The 27,486-nt window shown below is 42.5% G+C and overlaps 1 protein-coding gene across 3 annotated transcripts; it reads left to right on the top strand.

Moving 5' to 3' along the window:
- The first annotated feature begins 598 nt into the window (after positions 1-598).
- Positions 599-26,046, top strand: zgc:174356 (proton-coupled folate transporter). Of its 3 annotated transcripts, XR_003976774.1 has the most exons (12): positions 599-1,088; positions 3,837-4,029; positions 6,408-6,579; positions 7,108-7,223; positions 7,593-7,732; positions 11,004-11,160; positions 11,431-11,528; positions 16,117-16,255; positions 17,216-17,299; positions 19,454-19,575; positions 19,664-19,886; positions 20,360-20,486. XR_003976774.1 is itself a non-coding variant. In XM_030356582.1 (11 exons), the coding sequence occupies exons 1-11, from the start codon at positions 972-974 to the stop codon at positions 25,360-25,362; spliced, it is 1,425 nt and encodes a 474-aa protein (XP_030212442.1). In that variant the 5' UTR covers positions 600-971; the 3' UTR covers positions 25,363-26,046. The 3 variants fall into 3 exon arrangements, 1 of the variants encoding a protein (XP_030212442.1); XR_003976773.1 differs by having other exon boundaries at positions 19,454-19,886; XM_030356582.1 differs by lacking the exons at positions 19,454-19,575; positions 19,664-19,886 and adding an exon at positions 25,311-26,046 and having other exon boundaries at positions 600-1,088; positions 20,360-20,516.
- The last annotated feature ends 1,440 nt before the right edge of the window (positions 26,047-27,486 follow it).

Here is a 27,486-nt window from a genome sequence, read left to right as displayed (position 1 = left end):
TGAGAAGACATGGAGCATATTAAAGCAGTCACATTCACTTTAAATGACTCGGATCACCCATTAAATATATACGACACAGCCAGAGTTAAAGGGAGCTAGAGAGAGGGACAAGGCACATGATGGTTGCTAAGTAATTTAATCAAGATAACTTTGATAGGCTATTAAATATGTAACAGACTGAAATAAAGAGACAGGCAGAGGGGAGAGAGAGTAAGTGATAATAAGGCACGGCGTTGGATGTTAAATGTATGGAAAGGCACAGAGAGAGAGAGGCACAGTGTACTAGAAGGAGGCAGGAACAGTGAAAATGGAGGTGGACAGGCTTTTAACGCTTCATGCTTTTTTTCTAAACCCTTGTACTACAATGTCCATTTATCTTGAGATGAGGTTTTCTTTTTTTATAAGACCGAAAAGGGAGTAAAGAGCCTTGTCAGCCGCCCGCCGCTGCACAATAAAACACTTTACAGTGGTGGGGGGTGGCGTGTCACCTGTGGTCCACTGGGTCCCCTGACCGGCGGTTTACTCGTGCGTGACCCCTCTGATTGGCTGTGCCGGGAGACCAGGTGGTTTGTATCAGGAAGTAGATAACCATAACATGCTTATTTACGTAGGCTATAGGAGGTACTTCCTCTTTGGCAACCGAGTCATGTGAGCCCATTGATGGGCGTACGGCAGTGTGTGTGTTTGTGTTTCACTACCTTCACACTATGTTAACAGTTACCGAAAAGGCAGAGTGCATGTGAAACACTTCAATTTGATGTAGCTAGTTCATATAAGATGGCACGACAACATGGCTTTGAGTAATGCGACAATGGAGATCACTGAGTTGGACTATAGGTGTCTGTTGGTTGGATTACAGATGTCAACAGTTCCTTGTAGAAGAACAACCTGATGCTGAAGTTTTGTGCGGGCTTCTCGGTTGATCAACGCTTGCATTGTTGACCATTTGACTTGGGTTTATAGTAATTGCCATGGCAATCAGTGTAGCCCGTCTCCGGAGCATTGTAACTGTCGAGCCGGTTATTCTGCTCTACATGACTGCCTTGTTTCTAGTGACCCCTGCCTATCAACAACTGATCATCAGTAAGGTAATAACCTCTGCTATTTGTATAATGATGTGAATGGGAAGGAAATATTTTGATTCGAAAGAGGATTCATAATGCATCAGAATAGATCTCATTTGATTGTTTTCTTTGGTACAAGTCAATGCAGCCGTTGGAGCAGTAATTATATTTTAAACATCCAGAACGGATGATGACATCTTTTGCCTTTGTATTTTTATGTTATCTTCATATTGAAAGACACTTTATTTTGAAGTGATCTTATGAAGATCAAAAACTGTTACTTTGAAAGGCTATGCTACAGGAAACCCTATAGGGCGAGTTCAGCATATCAGCCTGTGGCTTGCTTGTTTGTTTGTAGGACAAAGAAACCCTTAGGAAGACGTTGGACACACACCTATAGCTCTTTACACGTTATGCATTTCCCTTTATGCTTTTCAAATTAATTAACCTTCTATTTTCCTGCTCAATTCATGACCTACCAGCTTGGCTAGCTGCTTGCCTACTGTAACCCCTGGATCATTACAGCGCATATTAAAAAGAAGGCCTTGCAAAGAACCAAGTTTGACACTTCATTCACCACAGCTTCAATGTATTTATAGCACTGTATGTTTTACCACGTTCTAACCTTTAAATACTCAGCGTGTTATCATATTAAATAGTACAGTAATAATATTGTATATTTCTAATTGTGCCAGTTAAATCTGCCACCAATATATAGACCAGATGACCTCCAATATATGCATTTGTAGGTATTGTATTTATATAATCGATTTTTGCATATTTATCTAAATTGTCCTGTATGGATATAGACTGCTGCACAAGCCTGTATCCCTTTAATCTGCTTTCATAACCACGGGTCTGTTAAGGTTTGAGTAGATCAATCTGAAGATAACTAAGTGCCCTGCTGCGAGGATCCTTCTTTTAAAACCACAAGGTACACTTGAGCATGAAATAACCCCGAGAGGCTCCTCTCAAAATGAACAAACAAAACCTGAAGGAGAAAATCCATGGGGGGGGGAGAAAAGAGCTCAAGTAACGTCCCTTTCTCTCGAAAAACTAATCCCCTGACGCCCACGCTACCAGCTTCTGAAATTGACTTGACATTGACAAAGCCATGCTTTTCGAATCAGGAAGGCTATGGGAAATAAAACAGGCCAAGTGCATGTATTACTGAAGGATGGTCGAGTTTGGGTTAAGGTAACATTATGTTTTGAATCATCTGACTTGAGGTGAGGGTGCGGACTAGCTTTGACTCGCTAAGTCAATGTTTTTCAAATGTCTGCGGAGATGCACACTTTGTTTGAACTTGGATCCATTTCCCAATGACCTAACTTGCGCTGCACTCAAGTTGACAGATTCAAGCTTTGAATAAAATAAAAATAAAACAATCACAACATTCAGCACCTTAAAGCACATATCAATAGCATTACAAAAAAAAAAACGTCATTATTTGTATTAACCTTTCATCTAGATCTAGGCTATCTTAACAATTGGGAAGACGACCGCACATTAACGTACCCCGATAACCAAACCGGTCTCGCTTTCTCCAACATCACGGCCACTTGATAACCCTCAGACCAATCAGTATTCTGCTCTGTGTTTCTAAATTGCACTGCAGTGACGATGACCTCCCAGGTTTGCTCACATGCCTTGGACTCGGTCGACCCTGGTCATCACACCCAAGGACCCCGAACCAAAGAACACTTAAATAATCAACAGGTGTTGCTTAGAAATCGAATCAGAGCACAAACCGGGGTGTGTTTGATTAATCCCCCTGCTCCTCCACCATGGAAGCCCCCTCACTGGCTCTGGGCACTGACTGTAGAACCGTTAATCATGATTTGTTACTAAAATATTGCAGTTTGCAAAGGGTGCTCAAATATGTAATCAGTGACATTTAACAACAAACCATGACTGTCTGTAACAGGATTGGGGTCTGCCTTAATATCCCAGTGATTAGAATTGCGTTACTATAGCAACATGGATTTCCACACACTAAAACGGGTGTTTACATTTTTTCCTCAGTATAATTAATGTGGCTGGGCAACCTTGACCTTAAGAGTTTTCAACCCTTATTTAGATACAAATTGGAACAACTTCTCCTAGTAGATGTTGTTAAGTTATTTGATCAGGTTTTCAATTGATTGACAATATATTTTATTTTCATGTGCATTTCATATTGTTTTTCCGAATGTTCCCATTTCAGTTGCAATAATTAGTTAATAATTAATTATATCTATACTATTTGAATAACATTTGATACATTTCACACAAAGGGTAGATTGTCACCTAATATATTTTTTATGTTTCACGGGCGCTTTTATCAGCTGTAAAAGTATGTCTATTTGAATTATCTGTGGAGTTAAAGACCACGTAACAGTGTTGAGGGTATGGAATGACAACATAAGTTACTTTAGTGCTTCACTTTAGCACCCCATAAACAGCAGTCGATAGCTTTGGGTGGCAGCTGCTAATGCGTGTTGGATGAGGAATGCTGGAAATCGCCTGCAGTAAAGATTGACACCGGTACGGCCCTTCAAGTTGATTATGACATAGATTACGCAAACATCTGCTGTCTAACTCTGCGTGTCCTTTTTAATGTTAGAATTGATCTCCGTTGTTTCCTATTCAATAAAATGTACAGAGCGACAAACCAAGCAGAGATGTCCAAGTCAAAACGGCCACGAAGGGCGCTCTCTGTATCAATACCTCGACATAATTGCGAAAAACGGCCAAATAACGTACGCAAAACGTGCTTGTGTGTGAGCGCAGATCTGCAGTGAGCAGTACGGGCCGGCCAGCGCAGAGTGCAAGGACCTGGCGGCCTACCCTGAGGCGCATCAGTCGGTGCAGCGCTCGTCCTCCATGGTGATCCTGCTCTACACCTCCGTGCTCTCCGTGCTCTCCATCCCCCCGGCCATGCTGCTGGGCTCCTGGTCGGACCAGAGGCAGCGCTCCGACGGAGGTACGCTTCCTCCACCACGCATCATCATGGGAAACCTTTCGTTATTTTAATCACAACTCAAATGAAGGACATATCAATGCATATGAACACGCACGCACGCACGCACGCACACACACACACACACACCAATCCCACAACATATCCAATTTTTGCCGCAATCCACGACGAGCAACCCTTAGCATTTACATTCCCCGCGGAGATAAGGATCCAAGGCCGCGCAGCACGCGTGCAGAACGGCTTGCTGATCAAAATCACATTTTTACATACATTTGCAAGAATTTGCATATGATTTGTCCAAAACCTTTTTTGCACTGGAGTGCTGTCAGAATAGATGGCAGCTCACATCAGCTCATCTGCTGTAGAAAACCAACACCCTGTTGGGCCTCCATTTCCCCCCCCCCCCCCCCCACTATGGTCTCCCGTGATCCATTGAACCAAATTAGTTTTCAATTAGACACGCCCGTCGCTACAGAGCTACTAAGCAAAGGGCTCGGCTAGTACACACACAAGCTTATCAATCTTGTGCCTGAATGGACGTTTACTTGTGTGGTTTGTTTTCGGGGCTTTTTCTCGGCTTGATTGGCTGGTTGATGTTTCACTTACCAATCAACCGTTGGAGTGTGTAATGGCGATGACCGCATCACATTTGTCACATTGTTTATTTATTCGGTCGCAGAAATTGATGGCCACTTTAAAAGTTTTTGAATTGCGGCTGCACCTGCTTAACTTTTCACTGCCAGGATTGTTTCTTTACTTTGTTTTGTGGATTCAAATGGTTCCAAGGTTGCATGGAGCCAAAAGTAAAACTTTTCTTGTGTCCAGTGCGGCATTATTGTTCTGTTAAGACCATGAAAACACATAGGCTCATACCAATCAGTTTTTGAAATAAAAGAATGATGTAAAGATTAAAAAAGATATAAGGCTAACATAGAAAAGGTAAGATGACTTTATAGTCCGATCAATTTACATAATATTGAAATTTGTCTTCATCAATCTAGCAAACAGTAAGTACTGACCGTACACAGTTTCAAACACACCACACACAGCATATAACAGACATTGAACAGCAACTAAAGGGTGCCATGACGACAAAAAGCTTCTGACACGTAATCATTCTGAAAAAAGAGCCTTTTGACTGAGGCCGTCCATCTGTCCTTGACCCTCACAAAGGGGCACACAGTAAAAAAATGACAGACAGCAACCTCTGACCTGAAAGGACCTTACTTTCCCCTGGTAGCCATTTATAAAAACGGCCAGCCTTGTTAAAAATGATCGTATTCTTTGACTCGCTGTGTTAATCGTATTAAGCAGCTGTCGTGTCACCCCCCGTCCATATGGCCCACGACGTGTTTCATGTGAATCGTGTATGCTGTGCACGTCTCCGGGGCTTTCACTTTGTGTTGGGAAGCCTTGAATGCTGCTGGCGTTCAGTGGCGGACCACCCCATGAGCCAGCCATGAGCAACCACACAACCTATCCACACAAGAGCACAACCTTTTGCGTAACAAACAATAACTCGGCCTGTTGGATGAGCCTGTGACAAGATATTTACAACGTATAAATATTTCATGCAAAAAAACGAATGCATTATTAAGAGTCATGTTTAATTAAAGCTCTGAGATGGAGAATGTTCTCCGGGTTGTTTCTGTGCTTTTGTGTTGACTATTAATACGCTTTGACACTAGTTGCTGTCATTGAGACCTTTCAGTTGGATAAAACATTTGATGCATTTTGTAATATCTGGTATAATATCTAATATGTTCCTACGCGGCTTATGAAGATTTCTTTGTTTGTCATATCCAATAGATGTATTAAATCGTCGTTGTTTATTGCTAAACTTAACAGGGTTATTCTTAAGTTATTCTTCAGTTATTCTTCAGTGTTATTGATTACAGTCAAACCCATGCCAGTGGTTTAGCCTACTTACACTTGACAGGAATCTTTATTTATTTATTCAGCATATAACATATTTTCTTCTGAGAAGTTATCTGTCTTCAGTAATGAGAGCGCATGTCTTGATGGACAAGATAAACACGCACATCAAATTGTATAATAGATGAAGATCCAATCGGATCAAAGCGTAGATCTTGTTTGTAGTCGGGGAGAATAAACACCTTGGGAGCAGTATGAACTGTGCAGACTCCTTTTATAGAGGGTGCCTTGTGTAAACCAGCTGTCACATTGTATAACATTTGACGGAAAACTTTTAGCAACTTAAGAGAAATGTTTGAATAAAATGGAAATTACGGTAAGCAAATATAAACAGTGACAAAAGAAAATCTAATCTGGGGTTGTCAAAAGTACGATGAAATGTGGTGAAATATCAAGCAATATGCATCTCTGCTGACAGTCACGCTAATGGCTTTTGTTTGGGACAGGTTTTCGGGGCAGCAGGCGCAGTTTGGTTCTGCTATTGCCCTGTATCCTTTCCCTGGCCAGCGGAGGCCTGCTCATCGCCATAGCGATGGTGGACCAGTTGGGGGTACTCTGGATGCTGATGGCGGCCGGCTTGGTCGGACTTTCGGGAGGTACAAGTTCCCTGTTCTTAAGGTAAATATGCCTACGCTAAAACACACGCCACATGTATGGGGCTTGTATTCTTTCACCAGAGGTGATTAATCTATTAGATAAAAAATATATTTAAAAATATTTGTGTGGATATTTATTCTATATTTTATTGAGTAGATATGTTTCCCGAATGGGATCAATGCATTTCTTCTTAATCTTGTCTTAACTTCTTCTGCTGAAAACAATGTGTTCGACGCTTGGTTCTCCAATGTGTTATATTTCAAAATCGAACACGACATTCAGGCAAGTAGAGGCAGCCAAGGTAGAATAGCCCCAGCTGTGTTATATTGGTTGGAAAATTGATGGCCACGCATGCTTGTACATTTATGATTTACATTAGTATAAACGATTAGGTTTTAATGTGGAATAATTAGAAAGATCAGGTTTGGTTTTTGTAAAACAGGTAAATTAGAGGATTTTCCATATGAATACCTTTAGCCAACCCTCTACAATTATGATGAATACAACTATGATTAATAAGCATAAAAACAACTCTCTTCCCCCTGTCAGTTCTTTCAGTTATCTCGCAGATCTCACAGCCAGTAGTGAAGGAGTGAACAGGACTCTGCGTATGGCCGTGGCCGAGGCCATGGTTTTTGTGGGTGGCACCATTGGCTTCTTGCTAGGTAAACTCCCTTAAAGTAGAGTTTTATGCAGAGGTTATTGCTGTATAGTTGAGAATTCGTTTCATCCTTGTTTTTTTATCTTATTGTTTAATAGGTTGCAGTTTTATATATTATTGTGTTATAGGCTTTGGAGAAGACGTATACTATTTTTAGCACCATAATTAAGTCCAGTTTTTTTTCCTCTATTTCTAATTGCCATAAGGTATATGAATTCCGCGTTGGAAGTGTTGCTCAATTTCACTGTACTCTGTGCAACAAAAGGACTTCTATCATACCGTTATAATATTTGGGTGCATTATTAATTTATGACATATACCGGTAATACAATTAATTATACATAGCAATATCATTTTTCAAATTATTTTCAAGGTGGATATCTGGAGGAGCAAGATTGGGGGATGGTAATAGCCTTCTCTTCCTTCTGCGGTTGTCAACTTCTCTCCATTGTATACATCCTCGCCTGGTTACGCGACCCCATCATACCAGCCCGACTTACATCCTCATATGGGGTAAGCGGACTAAAGGCAGCGTTGTTCAAGTTTGACTAGGATATCAGCCATTTTGTAGGGTGTTCAAATGTTTTGAAAAAAAAAGGGTAGCTGTCCTAAAATGAAGAGCAGTCCCATGATCTGCTCCAGTGTCCTGTTTTCTTACGATACCCCCAATGACTTCCCTACCCCCTCACTACATCAGCCATCAACATTCTGTAAATGGTACATTAATAAATATAATCAATTAATCAAATGGTTTATTAAAACATGAATTACAGGCTTTATTATTAATTATAACAGCTATCCCCCACCACGACCGTAGAGCCGAAGTGTAACACGGATTTACAAGGCTTCATTTAACAGCCACGTACTACACCAAACTATAAAATAGGACCTATTTGCCTTTGGTGCGTCGCAGATCACGATAGATGTTTTAAAATGATTTCAAACTGTTGCGAGGCTGTTTTATCCCCTAAAGTCCATTATGCCAAAGAATAGTGCATTTTATTAGGGTAGAACCAAGAAGTGCAATTTAATAATGCGATTCCAAAACCAAGACAGCCCATTGATTCCATGAGATTGACTTCTCAAAGCTCGGTTAAACATTCAAATCCCATTGTTCTTGGATGTCTTGTCATGTCCTGTCTGTGGATCTACATTGTCTAACAATGCAGACACATCATCACATCTTTTGAGGTGAATAGAAGTGGAATAAATCCCTGGATCTTGTCGAGGTGCCGGCAGACGTTTAATCACGATTCTAACTGAACTGGGGGGTTGGCGCAGATTCTCTCAGAATACCAACAGGCAGGCCCTGGGCAACCGCCTGAATCCTGAGTGATAAAATGATGTCACTCGGGCTCAATAGGATTTGAGTGACGTACAAGTCAACTCTTTCTGAGAAAAAGCAAGAGCAAAGCGTAGTTAGGCAAAAAATGCTACATTCGCCATAAAATCGCATGTCTATCCTGGCTGTCATGGTTAATCAGGCAGGCCTGACAGCCTGAAATAAACTAGATGATTTGTTTACAATGATCATACAATGACAATGATCATGCATGATGATGCAAAGAGAAGATCATTGCAAACGCAGTGATTCTGCGTAAGGCGCAGTCATCAAAGTGGGATAATGTTGCTGTCATCGGCAACAAAAGATTTACTATGCTTTTTTAGACATGCTTCTAAATGAAGGCTATGACTATTGTTTACGCATAGATGGAAGATTTGGATGTATTCAGAAAGAAGAGAAAAGGAGACCATATTTTTCCTGAGAAGTCGTTTTGAATAGACGACATTCAGCTGACTTCAAAACACCCAGTAGCACTTAATTTATCGTCAGGTAAATGTTATGTTTAGCAGCGATCACGTATTCCAACTGGGAAGCAATTTGCGTTTCTGACAACTATAATTTCATGAGATATGATGAGACGCACAACTGTTCATGCGTTATGCTTCCGTGGCTGCAGTGTGCAGCAGGGATGGGTTGATTGATCACGACAGCAGACATATTTCAAGGAAATCCCGACTTATGTAAACTCCTGAGGGAGAGGGGATAGGCGATCCCAAACTAACAAAACATCTTCACCCGACCGTGTCAAACTTATTTTCACTTACAGTAGTCGTCCGGGTCACATCTTTTAACTTCTGCTCGGTGACTGAGGCCCTGTTTACACGAAGGGAAAACGCAGATATTTCCACGCGGTTTGGCCTCTCATTTACACGAAAACGCTGTTTTTGTCACAGAAAACGATCATTTCTAAAAACTCCGGCCAAAGTGGAGATTTCTGAAAACGCCGGTTATGTGTTGTCGTGTCAACGGGGGGAAACAGGGTTTTAGTTTCTGAAGCGTCACATTATGCGCCAGGAAATGCTTAACGTCATATGAGCGCCCTATGTTTACAGTTTGTTTGTTACAGGAAGATGCTCGTGTTATTCGTTGTTGTTGATTCTGCGGATTCTGATTGGCTTGCATGGCTTTAATTGCGCTCGACGGCGTATTTATGCGTTTTGATGTAAACGACAAATATTTTGAAAACGATGTTGTGTGCACAATGTTATTTTTGAAAACGGAGGGGGGGAAATATTCGTTTCTATAAATACCCTGCTACGTATAAACGTGGCCTCAGAGAGCTTTTCCTGAAGAACAGGCTGCTTAGTGATTACCAATTGATTGCAGCTGCCTCACCTCCAGGTTTGGGGCACCTGCCAGTCATAATACTGATTGCCCAGTGTAATGCCCAAATATGGGCGTTCCTGAAGGGAGGTTGTCCAAAGTCTGGATCTTTCTGCCGCAGAGGCTCCACAACTGTTAATTTACATGTTAAGCTACATCGTAGACAAAGAGCATTTGGTGCTCAGACCGCCTATCAATGGTGAATATGTGACTTACATTACATACCTGCTATTTAAAATAATGAAGATGAATAACCTTGTTTTTCACTTTATTCTTTTTTACATTTAATAAACTTTAATGTACAAGGGCACGGGTTCCAGACGTATCCTCACTAGTTTAGTGTAAACTGTGTAACTGTGCCCTGTTACATGAAGGTGGCAGAGCCATAATTTGTGTTATGAGCAACATCTATATATGTCCTCAGATGACACCTCTGTGAAGCAGTGTATTTGATTTCAAGAAAAGTTAGAGGGAAACCAGATATTCAGTGCCAACACAGTCATGTCATACTAGAATTTGCCATTTATATTAATTTATTTGATGTTTTATCAAAAGCAGCATTACTTTCCCACTTCCTAGAGGGTCATGGTTAATGGAGCCAGCCTGGCATTGCAGCCATAACATAGAAAAATAGCATGACAAGGAACATGAGTTAGGGAAACCCAAGCACACGTTTGGACACAGTGAGCAAAGGTCATATAACCTTTGAATTAAGCAAGCCAAACTGTGAAATTAAGAGGAGCATCCATTGCAATGGGTGGCAATTTTAATTTTAAAGCCAATGTAATAGTTGGCTCAGGATTACCCAGACGTGGTTATCTAAAAAAAGTTAAGAAAACAACTTCACGAATTGCTTTGCTTTTCCTGTTATAAAGCCGATTTCAAGATTTATATTTTTGTATCGACCAGCTGAGTGTGTGATGCCAAAATGTAACTAGGGAGTTCCATGATGCTATAATATATTTGTGGACTTATTATTGATGGGAATGTAAACATTTCCCATTCAGATTAATAAAAGTGAATATTAGTCAAATGTATAATGGGCCTCCAAATGTACTGTATTTTATAGTACTTTCCATCCTTCCTTCCTTTCTCCCTTCCTTCCTCCCTCCTCAGTCTATTAACCCTAGCAGCGAGGATGACGCCACCCCCAGCATCCTGTCACATGCCAGAAGGTCTCTGGCGGTGGTGTTCAAGGAGAGGCCTGATCGGGGAAGGTTCAAGCTGCTGCTATTGATCGTCTGTACATTCATTAACAATCTGGTAGCTGTCGGTGAGAGAACACACAGCATCCACACGTGTGTGCACACACGCGCGCGCACACACACACCCACACACACACACACTGGTGCTCATGTTCGACAGGTGAAATGATGCCATGGTGAAATTCAACTCTCAGTCGGAATTGTAACAGTTGGGTCTGTCAAAAAAATGACATCCAACCCATTTGCATAATTCAATAGAACAGCTGAAAAACAAAGGGAGTTCAAACATGCAATTCTAACAGTGTGTGCGTGTGTTTGTTTGTGTGTGTGTATTCCAGGTGAGACCACAATCTCCCTGCTTTATCTTTCGTATGAGCCGAGAAATTTCTCTACACAACTCTATGGGATCTTCCATTCAATCAGGATGCTGTTGCTGGTAACACACACACACACACACACACACACACACACACACACACACACACACACACACACACACACACACACACACACATTACAAATTGAAATGCGACACACCAAGAAACATAACCACATCATTTCCTTGTAGCTTGCTGATGGCAGCTTTTTTCAGTTTACGCCAAAGTTGTTGAAGTTCTCCGTGGTGGAGTGGGAGTCAGCTGGGGAGACTGGCTCTGTGCGTGAGCCCGTTTCTGTGGTTTTTCGTGTTATCATGGTTCCACTTTCTAACGGAGATATCGTCTTCAGTCTCAGATGCGTATTAGGAATGCTGATGCTCACTGGAGATTAAACGGTTCGGATGTGATAAAATGCAGCATTAACACGCCGTAGTATCACATCATATCATGCAAGCATATCAAGGAGATATCGGAAAGAAAAAACATCCTAATAAATTGCAGTTAAAACATGTCTTTGTTTTAAACTGTTCCAGTTCTGCAAATGGTAAACCACACGTGACTTTAAATTCTTGCACGTCACATCTAGAGGCAGTCAGTTCCTCATGCGGTTGTCTACAAATGTAGCTGCTGCCTTTCCCCCAATGGGAAGCCTTTTGTGACAACTGCTGTCCTCTCCAAACTGTGTACAGGGAACAACACCACTGCCTTAATAGTCCTCACAGACTCTGATCTGATCCCAGCACGGCCGACTGAGCCGTCCACACCTGGGACCGCTGAGCTGAAACTGTAGCTTTACCTAGCTGTACAATTCACAGTTAGTTTCACTTTGATTTTGGTCAGTGGACGTCTATGAAGTGTACAGTTGTAGTAACTTAAAAAGCGACAGGAATAACCACCTGCCTCCAAGCCATAGCAATAACTGCAATTTGACAAAGTAAAACAGTATTGATCTAATTATCGACCGAAACAAGACGGGGAATCCTGGTTTCCTGTTGTTACCTCTCTGAACACATCCTCAGTCTCTCTTTGAGAAGTTGTCCTTCGTTTCCTCTAATAGGCGATCCAAATGAATTGTTAATTTACTGCTGGCTTATTTCAGTGTATCCTAAACGGTGCGATGTTTATATTGGAGTAATTCGATCCGCCCCCGAGGTTAGACCTTTACTTGACCATTTTGAGGAACTGCCTCCGCTCTGACCTATAAACCTCCTTTAAAGGAAAAGAGGAGGTTTCATTCACATTTGAATCACGTAACTCCCTTACGTTTCCCAGACTGACTAACAATGCTAAATGGAGGATGGTGGACATCAGGATGAGGTTTATGTGTGTTGCCTTGTTAATGTGCAGCAGCAATACCCCTGCCTTGCATATGTGTGTCACTATGACATTGTAGAGTCCATCAAGGCAGACCACCGGCACACGTCAGTCCACCAGAATACAGGCACGCACGCACATACACACACACACGCAGCAATGCTCAGGCACACGCGCGCACACGCAAATGCACAGGCACATACACACACACACACACACACACACACACACACACACACACACACCACAAAGAGGTTTAATTAAGGCCAGATCAAATAGCTGTTGGACAGAGAGGAGGCCGGAAAAAGGGTAGAATTGGAAAGAGATGAAGAGAGATAGGAAGTAAAGAAAAGATGGAAAGTTGATTTTAATTAGGTTAGTGGGGGTAGGGGAGGGGGGGGAGGAGGAGTACCTATGGAGCGACCAGGGGGGAGCGGTTAGAATACAAAGCCAGATAGATGCAGAAGGTGAAGATAAGGAGGCTGACGGGGACGTGTTTACCAACGGGACGAGAAGCGAGCGCTTATTCATGTCCCCAGTGAAGGGGGAACGAGTGAGGCTATTGTGGCGCGGTGTAAATAAATCAATCAAGAAATACAATGTACAATGAGGAGGCTGGCTGGGGGAAGAGAAGACGGGGGGGGGTTTGTGCGTCATGGAACAGATTAAGGTCTTTGAGGTCAATTGTAGAGAGCAAGTCCCAAAGGGGGCTCTGCTCCACCCCCGCGGCGACTGGGATGACCAAACCGCGCATTAGGGCCCTAAGATGTCTTGAAAACACATGGCTTGTTCAAGCAATTCATTGAGTGGCTTTTGTCGCATTGTGGAAGATGGTTTAATCGGAAGTGTGACGCTTAAAAATGACATATTATAGCACCAGGTGTGAGTGTGATTAGCGGTTACACAAGGTTTTTTTACACAACACCCACTTGTGATGTCAGAAGAGTCTGTTTTTGCAAAACGGCTTGTAACAGCTAAGCACACGAAACTCAAACAAAACCAAGCTTTGTTAATGGCATTATCAGGTTAAGTGGACTACTGGTGTGGTGATTAATACACAATGACCTCAGTGCTCTTCGACCACATGCTCTTCGGCACAACAAAGTCATTTCAAAGAAATTATATTGTTCGTGGAGGATTTAGTCGAGAAAGAGAGGCGTTGGCAATGTTTTGTTCCCTCGGACTGGTGTGGTCCTGTCTTTTTCTTTGCTGTATTTTTTGGGGCTTTTTTTGTGCCTTTAAGGATTGCACAGTGAAGAGAGACAGGAAATTGGGTTGGAAAAAAGAGAAGCAATGTCATTGGAGTACAGGTGGGAATGGAACCTGGGTCGCTAGAAGGCATCCTGCCTACGTGGTTGGTGCGCTAGCAGCCTGAGTCACAGAGCCCGCCCACACACATTTTATTTTATAACGGCCATTTAGAAAAAAAAGAAAATTGGTAACACCATATTGACTGAGCCTGCTTTAAATTTATGTTTCTGCATAGGAAATTGGACAGATTAAGCGTAAAATTGTTCAGACTCATCCATGTTGTTAGACTGGTTGAAAGTCGTAAAAAGCTGACACTGAGTTGTAAATAATGTCTGACACTTTAAAAAATATAGCCTTCATTCTCACCTGGGGCCACTTTGTAGAGAAGAGCATCAGCACAAGAGGTAGACAATATTTATCTCTGCGCCAGCACATCATCTTTACGAGAACACACGGAAAGAACAAACGTCAAATGTAGAACCTAGATATGCACTTCCATATTATGAAGTATTAGCTTATGGAAGAGTTTATATACTCTATAGAGTACTGTAACACACACACACACACACACACACACACACACACACACACACACACACACACACACACACACACACACACACACACACACACACACACACACCTCTCTCTCTGCGTCACAATGTCTATTGTTGTTGTTTGGTGTGTGGCCGAGGGCGTACGTGCAAGACGTGTCATTTTGCTTTGAACAGAAGCATGAAAATTTGAATTTCAACATCCCCGTCTACACACACGCAGACATTGGTGAGAACAGTAATGGCTGAAGGTTAATTCATTCTACTCTGTTGTCTAACAAATGACAGGATTATTCATCAGCCACACCACCGCCATTGTGTTATGGATGTGTGGCCACCTCTTTGTATGTACATCTTGCGTGTGTTTGTGTGTGTGTGCGTGCGTGTGTGTGTGTGTCAGTGTCAGCAGTAGTGATTCCTCGCTAATGATGTGTGACTGTGATAACAGCCTACAGCCGTAATAGCCTCCTCTATTGGATAATAACTACAGCTGAATGAATGCCCTTGAGCAAAGCACTTAACCCCTCGCCTCTAATCGCAACGCCTGTCATTCTCACTCAGGTGGGAGCGGCATCTATCTATATATCTCTCCATCTGTCCGTCTATCTATCGCCATGTCCGTCGGTCCATCCGATTCACATGCATTGACACTGTATTCATGCTGCATGTATGTTTTGAATACATATTGACACCGACTGCTTTTGTTGATACCACAAAAGGACTTGCAGTAGAGGCGAAGGGAAACATACGGCCACTCCATGAGTGATTCTTTTCTCTTCATTCCCTTCACGTTTTTCTCACTGCGATCCTCGTCCACATCCAGCCCCTCGCAAGGCAGGGACGTCGTTTGATATCCAAGTGCCTGTTTGAGTAAACGTCTAGAAAGCAAAAGAACAGTCCAAGTCCCCGAGTGCGTTTTGTGCTCGTCCCACTTGGGGACATTTTGCAGGACATTGTAAGGACATTTCGGGGGACAAATGGATGTTCTTGATCCAGCTGGGTTCCCCTTAATATCTTTTATAAGGTTCAACCATCTGGATGGTGAGCGTGCGACAGACTCCCCCTTCTATCGTGATCTCACGGGATGTGTACACACGCTATTTCCTGCCAGTCTATCACTGTGACCTTGCCAGGGCCGTAACGGTCCATACACATCAACATAAGTGAAATGACATGTCATTTGTAATCCTTTGGTTCACAAAAGCCATTGGTTAGATATAAGGCCACGGAGGGATCAAAATAGGGCGTTATAGCTAAACTTTCAGTCTCAGTGAATGGCTTAGGCTCAAATTCACCTCTGTCGCTTGCTCTCTTTACGGCTAATAGATCCATGCATGTCATTATGTCCTAATTGCCTTTAATGCAACTCTGTCTCTGTTATTGTGAGGTCTATATGCTACAAAGCGCTGTGTGTGTGTGTGTGTGTGTGTGTGTGTGTGTGTGTGTGTGTGTGTGTGTGTGTGTGTGTGTGTGTGTGTGTGTGTGTGTGTGTGTGTGTGTGTGTGTGTGTGTATGTGTGTGTTTTTAGGGTGCTGTATTGCTGTTGGTGTTTCCTCTGTTACTGAAGCGGGTTTCGGAGCAGACTCTGGCAAAGGTCAGCGCCCTGTTCCGCTCGGCCGCCCTATTCCTCATGGCGTTCTCTACCAACACGTGGATGGTCTTCCTAGGTGAGCCCAGCCACACACAGTCCTTTTTGCCCCACGGTTTTAACAGTATGTCTCTTTAAATTCTGAATTTGGGTCAGGGTTATTAACAGGGAATTTTTCGACCTGATATTAGCATTCAAGACAGTGTTTTGGAGCTTGATTTCTATCACCATTCCCAGTTTTTGGTTCCTTTCATGCAGGCATACATATACACGCACGCACGCAGGCCCGCTCACACATGCACACGCACACACACAATGTGGTAGGAGTTTATACTCAGTGATAAAACAAAGTCGCAGATAAAATGTGTAACTAGCTTAAATTGAAGATAGATTTCTATCCAGAGAAAAGTGTGAAAAATCTGCAACAAGAGAACAATTCCATTCATTTAACATTTTGCTAATAATTCGGAAATGCTGTGAGGACCAAACAGAGATTTTTCCCAGTTTCCAATCAACGAACAACAAAAGCACTAAAAAAAACAAAGCTTTTTCAAATTGCTTATGCTAACAAATGCATGATAATAACCTACATTTCCATAACTATGATTGCTAACTTTTAAACGGAAATGAAACAATCCAGGACAATACTGGGAAATTGTGATTGAAATTAACTAGATTGTTTGGTCAACATCGAGTAAGCGCATTTGACAGTCTGCTGTTATGTGTGTTCATAAGCTATGCAGCAGGCGAGTGAGCAGAATTGGCAGTACAGGGATTTATCCAGATATAACTAGTAGAGGGTATATTCTAGGCGGCAATTTAACAAATGGTTTGCATAATGTTTAGACATTTCGACCCATTGCAAGGTTCACCGAGAGGGACACGCAGTGCTGTATAATGCAGCACAAATCACTGCATGCGATATTCAATGATATTTTAGCCTGAATGTAGTGGGCGGAATTAGACTGGCCCCAGTGGCGGAAGGAACGTCTCAGCCATATGAAAGCCTTCATCTATCTCTGTACTTGTTCCTCTGCAGTGTGTGTCATTGGAGCTCCATCAGGAATAGGCCAGGCAGTTGTGAGGTCACTTTCTTCTGCTATCGTGGAAGAGCATGAACAAGGTGATTCAATCCACTTATGTCTGTCTGTCTGTCTGTCTGTCTGTCTGTCTGTCTGTCTGTCTGTCTGTCTGTCTGTCTGTCTGGCGGGCTGGCTGGCGGGCTGGCTGGCGGGCGGGCGGGCTGGCTGGCGGGCTGGCGGGCGGGCTGGCTGTCTGTCTGTCTGGCTGTCTGTCGAATTCAAATGTGAATTTCACAAAGCTATGCCTCTCTCTTCTGTTCTGGTTGGCATTTAAAAGAGAATCTCTAACATGCATGCAAAACAAATTAAGAGGGACTGGCCATGCAAAAGAACAATCAAGGCATACTATTGTAATTGGATTAACTACAAGAATACTAAGTCAATACTAAGTACCAAATGCTTAGGTGTCCATCCATCCCTCCAAAGGATCATTGCCAATTGGACTTTTCACTCTATGTAGCTGTTCTGTTGGATACCCCTCCAGAACCCATACAGGACTACCTGCACAAGGTCAAACAGCCAATCCCAAGAGATGCCACTCGACCTAAGAAGAATCTAAACACCATGGCTACATTGCAGGATACGGCAATTGAACAACCTCGCCCCATCACATGGCCAATTAAACTGATGAAGAACTATAGTAGAAGAGTCTATATGCTTTTCATCTCTATTTTGCCCTTCCATCAGGACTAGGTATAGTGGACAGTGGTGGAATACAATTTTTTCTTTTTCTAAGACCCAGTTTGGGGGACCCCAGACTTTGGTCACTTCTGTATGCTTCACACTGCTGCATCTGAGGTGGGCTGCCGGGGGCTGTCACATAAACAAACCACGGATTGTTTTTTTCCACAATGTCGCTATGCCACCGTAGATAATGAATACCTGAGTGGGCAAGAGGCACGCTGAGGTATCTCCTCTTATGAAGGCTATTAGTTCTTGTCACTGACCATGCATCCCCAAAGTGGATCATTACTAATGCAGTCGAGGAGCCCGAGAATAGGGGCATGTTGGGGTGACCTAACTCGGAGCATCACCACGCTTGGGAAACTCCATGGGCGGGCCTGGGAACCTGTCAAGAACAGCAGAGCGGGGCGCCCTGGCGGCTCGACGGGTAGAGCGCGTACCATATCGGCTCAGGACTGAACTGGGTTTGAATCCTACCATTGGTCATTTGCTGCATGTCCTTCCCTCTGTCTCCCATACCTTCCTCTCCATCTCACAAATGCAAAAATAAATCTTTAAAGGAAAGCAGCGCACCTATGGACAGGCATCCATGACTGGTCGATGTCAGCGGATGTCATCACGCACAGCCCGTCCGCTGAAGGGGGAGGACATGAGTTGGGATTCACAGCCGGGGGTGTCACCTGCTCTGCAACCTAATTGGACGATACATATTCGAATTACTATGATGGCATGCATCCCAGGCCTGCTGCATTCACTTCATCAACGCAGAGCCACTCCCCCGTGGCGTCCACCAGTGTAGAACCTTCGCCCGACCAGTGCTGATTACTGAATGCTCCCATAAATACATACATTAGCGCCCACAGAGTTCAAAGCTTTCATAAGGGAAAAACAAGAGTATAATATATGTTCTACCATCGGTGATCCAGCAGGCTGTCCATGCAGCCTTCAGCAACACGGAGATCCACAAGTTTACAAGCGCCAGCCAAGCCCTCTATTAACCATGGCAGTCGCCGTCTGCCAGCTTGTTCATGTACATCCACCACTTGTGGGACTTGTGTATTTATACCAGACGTGTGTATTTTTCCTATTTGGCGTCTATTTGTGGAGAAAATGGTGCAATTGCCAAAACGATTGCTGTTGAGCCCGCCGAGAATTCCCGCGCCATAGAAGTGATAGCAAATAGTATTGATCATAGTGTGGTACATACAGTGTCATATCGAAAGGTCCAGGATTCAGATCTGTTGTGCACACAATTTTGAGGTATTTAGATGATTTAAAATAGTCCAAGGAGAACATACAAATTAATCAGAATGGAGAAATATTTTTTATGCATTATTTGGTCACTTGGTGTTTTGGTAGCCATAGTCTGAAGGCATTAACCCTACACAAATACAACGACTACAAAAACCAACAGACTTAGGTTTTGACTACATTGATAGTGCATTGTGTTTAAACAATATATCCGGAACCAGAAATTAGTTTACATCCGTGTCATGTATTTGTGTAAACAGGAGATCAAGTGCCAAAGTGTGCTGCAGCACTATTCTATCCAGACATCCTATGGGGACACATTTAAATGCAGAGCAATCACCCTGTCAGAGCTCAACGGGATAGGACAGCTGAATAGCCACGGGTAAACAAAGTCACTAATCTGCAGTCTCACAATTAATTGGGGGAAAAAAAACACGGATAACACTGAAGTCCTGTTTTCTATCAACCAGGAACCGAGCCAACACACAATGCTGCAGAACAGAGTAGATCAGAGAAGAACAGAGAACATGTCTTGGGCATCACCAGTGAGCAGTCTCTCAGGCACTTCAGATCACAGGCGTCAGACAGCAACCAGAATCCAGAGTTGCGGCATACATGAGTCCTTCCCCGCAGCTTTCTCTCATCTCATTACAGCCGGCCACACTGACTGTGGCCGTCGACAAGCCCTTCAAGGTATTACATTATAGAGTGATTCAATGGAGGATGGACCTACTGAGAGTGGGTGGATTTGAAGGCTTGTTTATTTCTATTGTTTTACTGCTCATGTCGCTGCGCTCAAATTGCAGGATAAAGATTTATGGCCTTGTTTGTATCTAGGGAATCTGCTCTTATTTTTTTTTATTCTTACTTGGCTTCCATCCCAAACGCCACCACTTGTTTATAGTGCAACCCTAATAGCAATTCCAAATCCAAAATCCAAATATGATATATATAGCAGGCGCAGCACAGTTCAGCACAGTTCTAAGAATCATTCTAGGTGTGAACAAAACATGTGTATTGTTATGTTGTCACGTGAATGTCTGTGTGCGTGCGCGGGCATGCGTGTTCCTGTGTGTGTGTGCATGTGTGTGTGTGTTTGCGTGGGCGTGTGTGTGTACCCCTCTAAATGGTCTAAATTGATGAAGGGGGGTTATTTTTTTCCCTAGGTGCCATGTTCTCATTTTCAGCGTCTGTGGAGGCCCTGTGTATTCTCTTGGCCGGTCTGTTGTTTAACGGCCTCTACCCCCTCACCTTGGCGACCGTGGCTGGGATGCCCTTCGTCGTCATGGCGACGCTCATGCTGGTCGTCTTCGTCCTCTTGCAGTAAGTGCACGCAGTGCTGCAGACACGCAAACATTAGGGTGGACACAATTTATGTTATATGCCATAATGGCTCCCACCAAGGCTAGCTTGACAGGGGGGGAAAAAAGATTTATTCTTTGTCAAACAATATGTATTCTATGTGTGTTGTATTTGTCTTGAGGGAAAATACATTAGGAATACAAATGAAACTTGACAGGGTAGAGAGTGTCTAATCTTCTGTTGGTATTCGACACTGAGCCAAGATGAAAGATATATGAATGATTAAGAATCTCTCACCGTATTAGCATTGGTAAATCTAATTGGAGTCATTAACAAATCTCGATTTTATATGTTAATACAATCAATATAATTAAAAAATAAAGTCCTTCACATTGTTATCATTAATTTTCACACAAGACAAAGCTCTGCATTTTAAAGGTACTCATAGCTTAATGAATGCTGCGGTAGTGCATAGAGTACTACCACCACTACTCTTACATCTCTGTACAGTGATGCATCGGTCACTAGTCTCAGTTTCATTCCTGTTTCAATGTATGAATTTAAATCCACAAGCGCAATTTTGTATACTAATGATGTTCACCTTAAAACCTTTCACATGTCCGCTGTTCTTACAAATCTCTTCACTCTCATTTCCCCAGCTGCAACTTTCGTTTTCTATCCTTTCTAATATCCCCATATTGTATCTGTTTGGTACTAATGCTGGGCGTTTTTTTTGTATGGCCTAGTGTTATTCAACAGTGCTTGGGCCTGGGTATGCAAGACGCTTCCATTCGGCTCTTCCTGATCCTTCTTATAGAGGGCTCCAGTGCTGAAGACTTTAATTACCTTTGAAGTGACAAAGTGTCTAGCCGACCACAGCCCACCCTAATTCCTCATTCAATGATTCTCCTCAAAGCTACAATACGAATAAGGGAACAATCCAAGACCGTGGGCTTATCTCCATTTGGCCTTTGGTCACGTCTTCATGAGAGGAAGGATTAACATATTTTAGGATACGGGAGGCAATGCTATGATCCCTCGAATCGGGAGTCCGATTTGTGCTGTGAATGCTTAATCTGGAGTATGGTAAACACCAGCATGTTAGCTTGAACTCATACACAGGTGTGTATGCAGAAGCTATACATGACCAAATCTGAAAGCCCAAGTTCACAACATCCTTGGAGAGTTTAACGCAACAGATTAAGGGGCCTGGCAGCTTTTACAGACAACCCTGTGAACGAATGTGTCAAAAGCTTACATCACCAAGCCCTTATTTTGCCTTGTCACCGCAATGTCAAAACATGGCACCCGTGTCTGAGGTTTAAGGTTTACCATCACCGTCGCAGGGGGACCCATTGAAACCAAATGGGGTAGAAAGGTACGCTTAATGACGGCATAGAGACAGCATAAGGCCCACCTTGTGAGTGAATGGAGACTTTTTAACTGAAGGTTGTTAGAGGAATATATTGTCGATAGAAAATGACCCTAATTTAACAGCCCAATTAATAAAAGTTGAAGGCCAATGCGATTTCCTAATCAAATGAACGCCATCATAGACTACTACGGACTGATAAACTTCACCTCTCTTTCTGCTCTCCTTCACTAGCTGGCGCATGATGGAGAAGACGCATGCTTTTTTGACTTCCATGCACTGCACCAAAATAAGTTTGCTCTAGTCAATACAGTAAATACAAATATCTGCGTTATCTTAATAAACCAGCATGTGCGCCTGCAATTCAAAGTTTATATACTCATTAAATACAGCTCACACTGGCTTACTTTAAAACAGATATTGCTTAAACATGCAGTCCATGGAGGTCAAACATAGGAGTGACCTTGTTTAGGTGCTTTAGCAAAGGGAATGTATCGCGTTTCTCGTTGTACATATTTTGCAGAAGAGTAGCCTTACGGTGTAATCGTTACAGACATGCCACTCCTACACAACCCAGTTTTAGCCTGGAAACAAAGAAGAGTCTCCACAGTTAAGTTTGTCGGTGCTAAAACATAATGTGAACAGCTTTACCCAAGTCGTATTAATGCAATCAACCAGATCCCAGCAGTGGTGCTATGACCTGCAGCAGAATCCCACAGCCATGACATTCATTAACTGCTGAGATGCACTTTCATCCATAGGCTCTTTTATCCTCCTGCAGTGTTCTCTTTCTATAAATTCTCTCCCTCTCTCTCTCTGCCTCTCTGTCCCTCTCTCTCTGTCTCTCTCGCTCACTGTTTCTCTCTCTCTGTCTCGCTTACTCTCTCTCTCTCTCTCTCGCTCTCGCTGTCCCTCTCCCTCTCTTTCTTTCTCTTTCTTTCTCTTTCTATCTCTCTCTCTCCTCTCTCTCTCCTCTCTCTCCCTCTTGCTCTCGCTCTCTCTCTGTCTCTGTCTCTCTCTCTGTCTCACTTACTCTCGCTCTCACTCGCTCTCTCACCTTGTCTCTCCCATTGTCACTTGAGAACTGATTACCACATTATTGACTCCCTGGTGACGTCGACGGGTAGTGGGGGAGGCAGAGATAATGTGCGGACAGTGAGTGACGTCGAGAGACAAAGAAAAGGAGAAAAATAGAAACCAAATTAATTATGCTTTGCATATACAAATGGAAGGTAATCACACAACAATAATGGTGAAATTGTAAGCAGACACCATGTGGATTGAATCTGTGGATGTGGGTGTATTGGTGGGTGGGTAGGTGTGTGTGCACATGCATGTCTGCCTGTGTGCATGTGTTTGAGGGTAATAGTGGGTGTTAATGGGAGTGATTGTGTCTGTGTGTGGGTGTGTATGTGTGTGTGCTGATCCTTCATGGGTAACGAGGCATTTATTTTGACTGGAAGCTGATATCACTTCAATTTGATTTCAGATTTAATTTTGTTCAGTTTTATTGATTTTTAATTTGAGTCTGTATGTGTGTGTGTGTGTGAGAGAGAGAGAGAGAGAGAGAGAGAGCGAGAGAGAGCGAGAGAGAGAGAGAGAGAGAGAGAGAGAGAGAGAGAGAGAGAGAGAGAGAGAGAGAGAGAGAGTGTGTGTGTGTGGAAATGAATGGCTCGGAGTGTGTCGTTTAATTTGATTTTCAATTTTAATTGGTTTGCGTGCCTTATCATGAAGTTGCTGCATCAAACCCTTGCTGAAGTGTCGGGAAAAATAAGGAATTGCTCGCAGTGAATGGTTCAGGTTAATGTATGTGTTTGTGTGTGCCTGTGTGTGTCAACAATTTTAATATATGCGTTTGATTAATAACGTAGAATGTTGCTGTTCCATTTCGATCTGATTGATAATGAGGTTCGGGATTAACATGTAATACAATTCCAGATTAGGCATATAGATCAATAGGACCGGCCTCCGGGTTGAAAGACTGTCGTAAAAGACCGCTCAGTGTGACACACAGATTCACAACACTACTCCAATTATCTAGTTTGTAGATCATTGATGTTGCTATTTTGAATGGTTCACTGCAACCACTAATGACATATCCGGGAGAGTCTCATCACTTCCATCTCTCACTCTGTCGACCCTGCCGGTGGAAATATCCTAACGGATGAGGAGGAGAACGACATTGTTGTGATCTCGTGTCTCTGTATCAGCGGGGTTGCCGACTCCATTCTGTTATTTCAACACCACTTTGTATTACAGGCCTTCTCGTTTAGCAGCCGCTGCCACCACCGCAATGTTTGTACTGCCTCGCAGTAGATTTACCACTCGGCGTTGCCTGTGTGTTGCCAATTTATTTAGAGTTTCTCAAACGCCTGAGGATATAGATTCGTGTCCAATCTGGCTTTAGTTTAAAAAAAAAAAAAAAAAGATGCGGAACATGTGATGGGATCTTGGGAAATTGTTTTAAAAAATTGACTTCTCGATTCACAAAAGGTTGGTTTTCTACAAATCCCAAAGCAAATCCTTTTGGATACTTAAATGCCGGCTGACACTCCCAGGAGAGTAATGGGCCGTGGATGACAGACAATTGTTCGACTTCATAGAAGAGGGCGAGGTTCGACAGAGGGCGAGGTTCCCCTCCCTAGGAAGACTAGAGTTAAAGATCTATACATACTGTACATAGGAGGCTGAAGATAAGGCAGACAGGGAAACGGGGAAAAAATATTTTGCATATAAAAAATGCCACTGGCAGTCTTAAATATTTGAGGTTGACTTTGTGTGTAATAATCAATCCACAGAGGAAAAACACACCTTCCCATCACATACAAACACATGCATGCACACACACAAACTCTCCTACACATACACACACACACTCTCCTCCTAAGTGCGAGTTTAAAAGCGGCAGCTCCATATTTTGTGTTTTTCAGAGCTTTTTAAAGACCGAAGACTTGGTATTGAATTGCTCCTAGTATTGTAAAGGCCTGCACAGTGTATACGTTGGCAGGATGTGCAAATAACTGAATGATTAAGATTAGATTTAGTAGCTATTTCAGATACCAAATATCCTCGTTTAGTGTGATCCTCCATAACTTAATGCTAAAATACACAATGTAAGGGACCAATAAAACACAATATGGTTATTGTGTTTTAAAAAAAAAGAATGGCCAAAAAAAACTCTCTGTGACAATCCACAACCTGTTTTATCAGTGTTGTATAACGTGTTATTGGGGAGCTTTTTCTAACCAAGGCCACCAAGCGACCCACCTCGGGTGGAGGAAACTCTTCTTCTCACAAGATATTTTTGGGTGGAGGAATATGTGATCAAGTACCGCTGGATGAAGTCCTACTTCATCGTGTAGTGTATTCTCCTCTGTTGTTCTTCCTCCTCCTCCTCCTCCTCCTCCTCCTCCCATTGTGACTACCTCCTCCTCTCTGCTCAGGTGGATCAGTGAGAGCCCTGCTACACACCCTCGCCTCTTGCTGTCGGACTGACGGACAGACAGGTACAACATCCTGTCTGGGATCGCATCTTGCTGAAATAATCCTATTTCTAGAAAAAGATAAGGATTTATAGTTCAATTATTGCAGTTTTTATGATAATAGTACCATGATGAATCGTTTTGTGAACCTAAAAGTTGATTGGATTGAACTAGATTATTACATGGGGAAGGGGTTCAAACCTGCAGTATCTAACTTTTGTACTGCAGCTATTTAATCCATTAAAAAACTGATAGTTTCTCAAGAATAAAATAGACCCATCCATGGGGCAATCCATCCTGGGAATTTTCCTCTATAAATGGTTTTATTCTGGTCCACTTTCAAATGATAAGGCACAAGTGTGATTAAAACACCCAACAATGGTGAGGTTTAAGCTCAATCAATTGCTGTGAGAAACGAAATATGCCATAATAATAATGGCTACTATCATATTTGTATTGTTTCAATGTTGTAAACATACACTGTTTTCGATATGTTTTATATTATATATGAATAAAAATAACTAAACATATGTACAGTATATATGAACTATTGACAGAAACAAACTGTCACACACATATCATACATTCCATACGACTATGGAATGCCAAATGTGCCAATATTAAATATATAATTAATTAAAACATGGAATGCAATAATTAATACATTTTAACATGAAATAAATACTTAAACAAGAAATGCACATTTTTATTGTCTTGTTCCAGCTGTACTATTTTCTGTGCATTTATTTATTCCCACATGTTCTTCATTATTTCACCTTTACTTCACAGTTTATTTCATGACATGGCCATAAATAAATAGTCTTGTGTGCGCCATGAGATAAATAGATGTGTCAAAGCCCCTAAAATTGTGTCTTTGAGGAGATTTTGGGTCGCTAACTGGCAGTGCACCCGCAGAGTTTCAACCGCCCACATTTTTACTTAAGGCGATTTACTGAGAAATCTGTGGTGCTCAGACTGCTGTCTCTGCCATCCAATGGATTGTGAGTGCTGCGAATAAAGTCGTACTCTGTGAAGAGTTAAAGAGTTTCTGAGACTACCTGGTTCGGGAGCTGAGCTCAGCGACTGAATTCTGGACTTTGTGACAGGCAGACCCATTTACTACTTGTGAGCTTCTAGCAGTAATAATACAACAAACATCCTCATCCACAAGTCTGCTACTTTAGCCATCACCTTTACTTTTATTGTCCAGAAAGCATTAAATCCAGGGCAAGGGTTAGTAAATAGATGCGACAGTGCAGCTGGAAATATGCAACAGAAATAATAACCTTGTGGTCTGCCCTGAAACAGAGCGACAGAAGAAAACGGCAGAAGAGAAATTATTTTGAAACTAAAGAACCACAAAATAAGTCCCCTCCCTCTCTGCTCCCTCCCACCTGCCTGTATCTACGCCATTGAGAAGTGTTGCACCTGTGATTGACAGGCAAGATGGATTCCCCTATCCAATCAGTGAACTCGAAATACTCTCAAATATTCTCACAGTACGTTTCACTTACTGGCTGACGGGTGGCTGTGCCATTTCTAACAAAGACACTCAAATAATAGCTCTCAATTCTTACCAACAGCGCCTTTAAGGGGCTGTCAGAAGCCACCACAGTAACCCATGACCCCATGGGAAAGTACAAGGTACCAGTTGGAAGTTGTTAAATACTTCTGATGTCAAGCTGACATAGAACAACTTTGGTCTGAGTCGTCAGTGCTTGAACAACTCACCAAAATGTAGTCTGAGATGAGTCACAGTTACGTGACTCATCAGTTGAAATTCAAATAAATGTCTACCTAACATTTATTTATTATGTTACATTTATAATGATTAAAAAAAAGTATAAAAAAAAGCCTCACTATAACGCATCATGATAATGTAGGCTGCCCACCACTGTTCAAGTTATTATGGATATAAAACATTCAAACCATGCTATTTAGCACTTCAACCCTGCAGCTTTATAACAACAAATTGCTGAACGCATTCCAGTGCACAAGCACGTCGTCTCATAGGAAATAGGGGTGTCAGTCGACACACAGTGGGTTCTAAACTTTTATCGGGTCCCCGTAGGATAGTCGTTTTCAACGTGACCCCATTTCTTTTTTAAATACTTGCGTCTGCTTCCACACACACATT

The sequence above is a fragment of the Gadus morhua genome, chromosome 5, assembly GCF_902167405.1.
Source record: "Gadus morhua chromosome 5, gadMor3.0, whole genome shotgun sequence".
Classification (NCBI taxonomy): Eukaryota; Metazoa; Chordata; class Actinopteri; order Gadiformes; family Gadidae; genus Gadus; species Gadus morhua.
Note: the sequence above shows the minus strand (reverse complement) of the source record. Positions and strands in the feature narration are given on the sequence as shown.

Coding starts and splice junctions, on each gene's coding strand:
- zgc:174356 (XM_030356582.1), top strand. CDS start 972: ATGGCAATCAGTGTAGCCCGTCTCCGGAGCATTGTAACTGTCGAGCCG. Junction 7,224..7,592: donor CACCATTGGCTTCTTGCTAG/GTAAACTCCCTT, acceptor ATTATTTTCAAG/GTGGATATCTGGAGGAGCAA. Junction 20,517..25,310: donor GTCGTCTTCGTCCTCTTGCA/GTAAGTGCACGC, acceptor CTCTCTGCTCAG/GTGGATCAGTGAGAGCCCTG.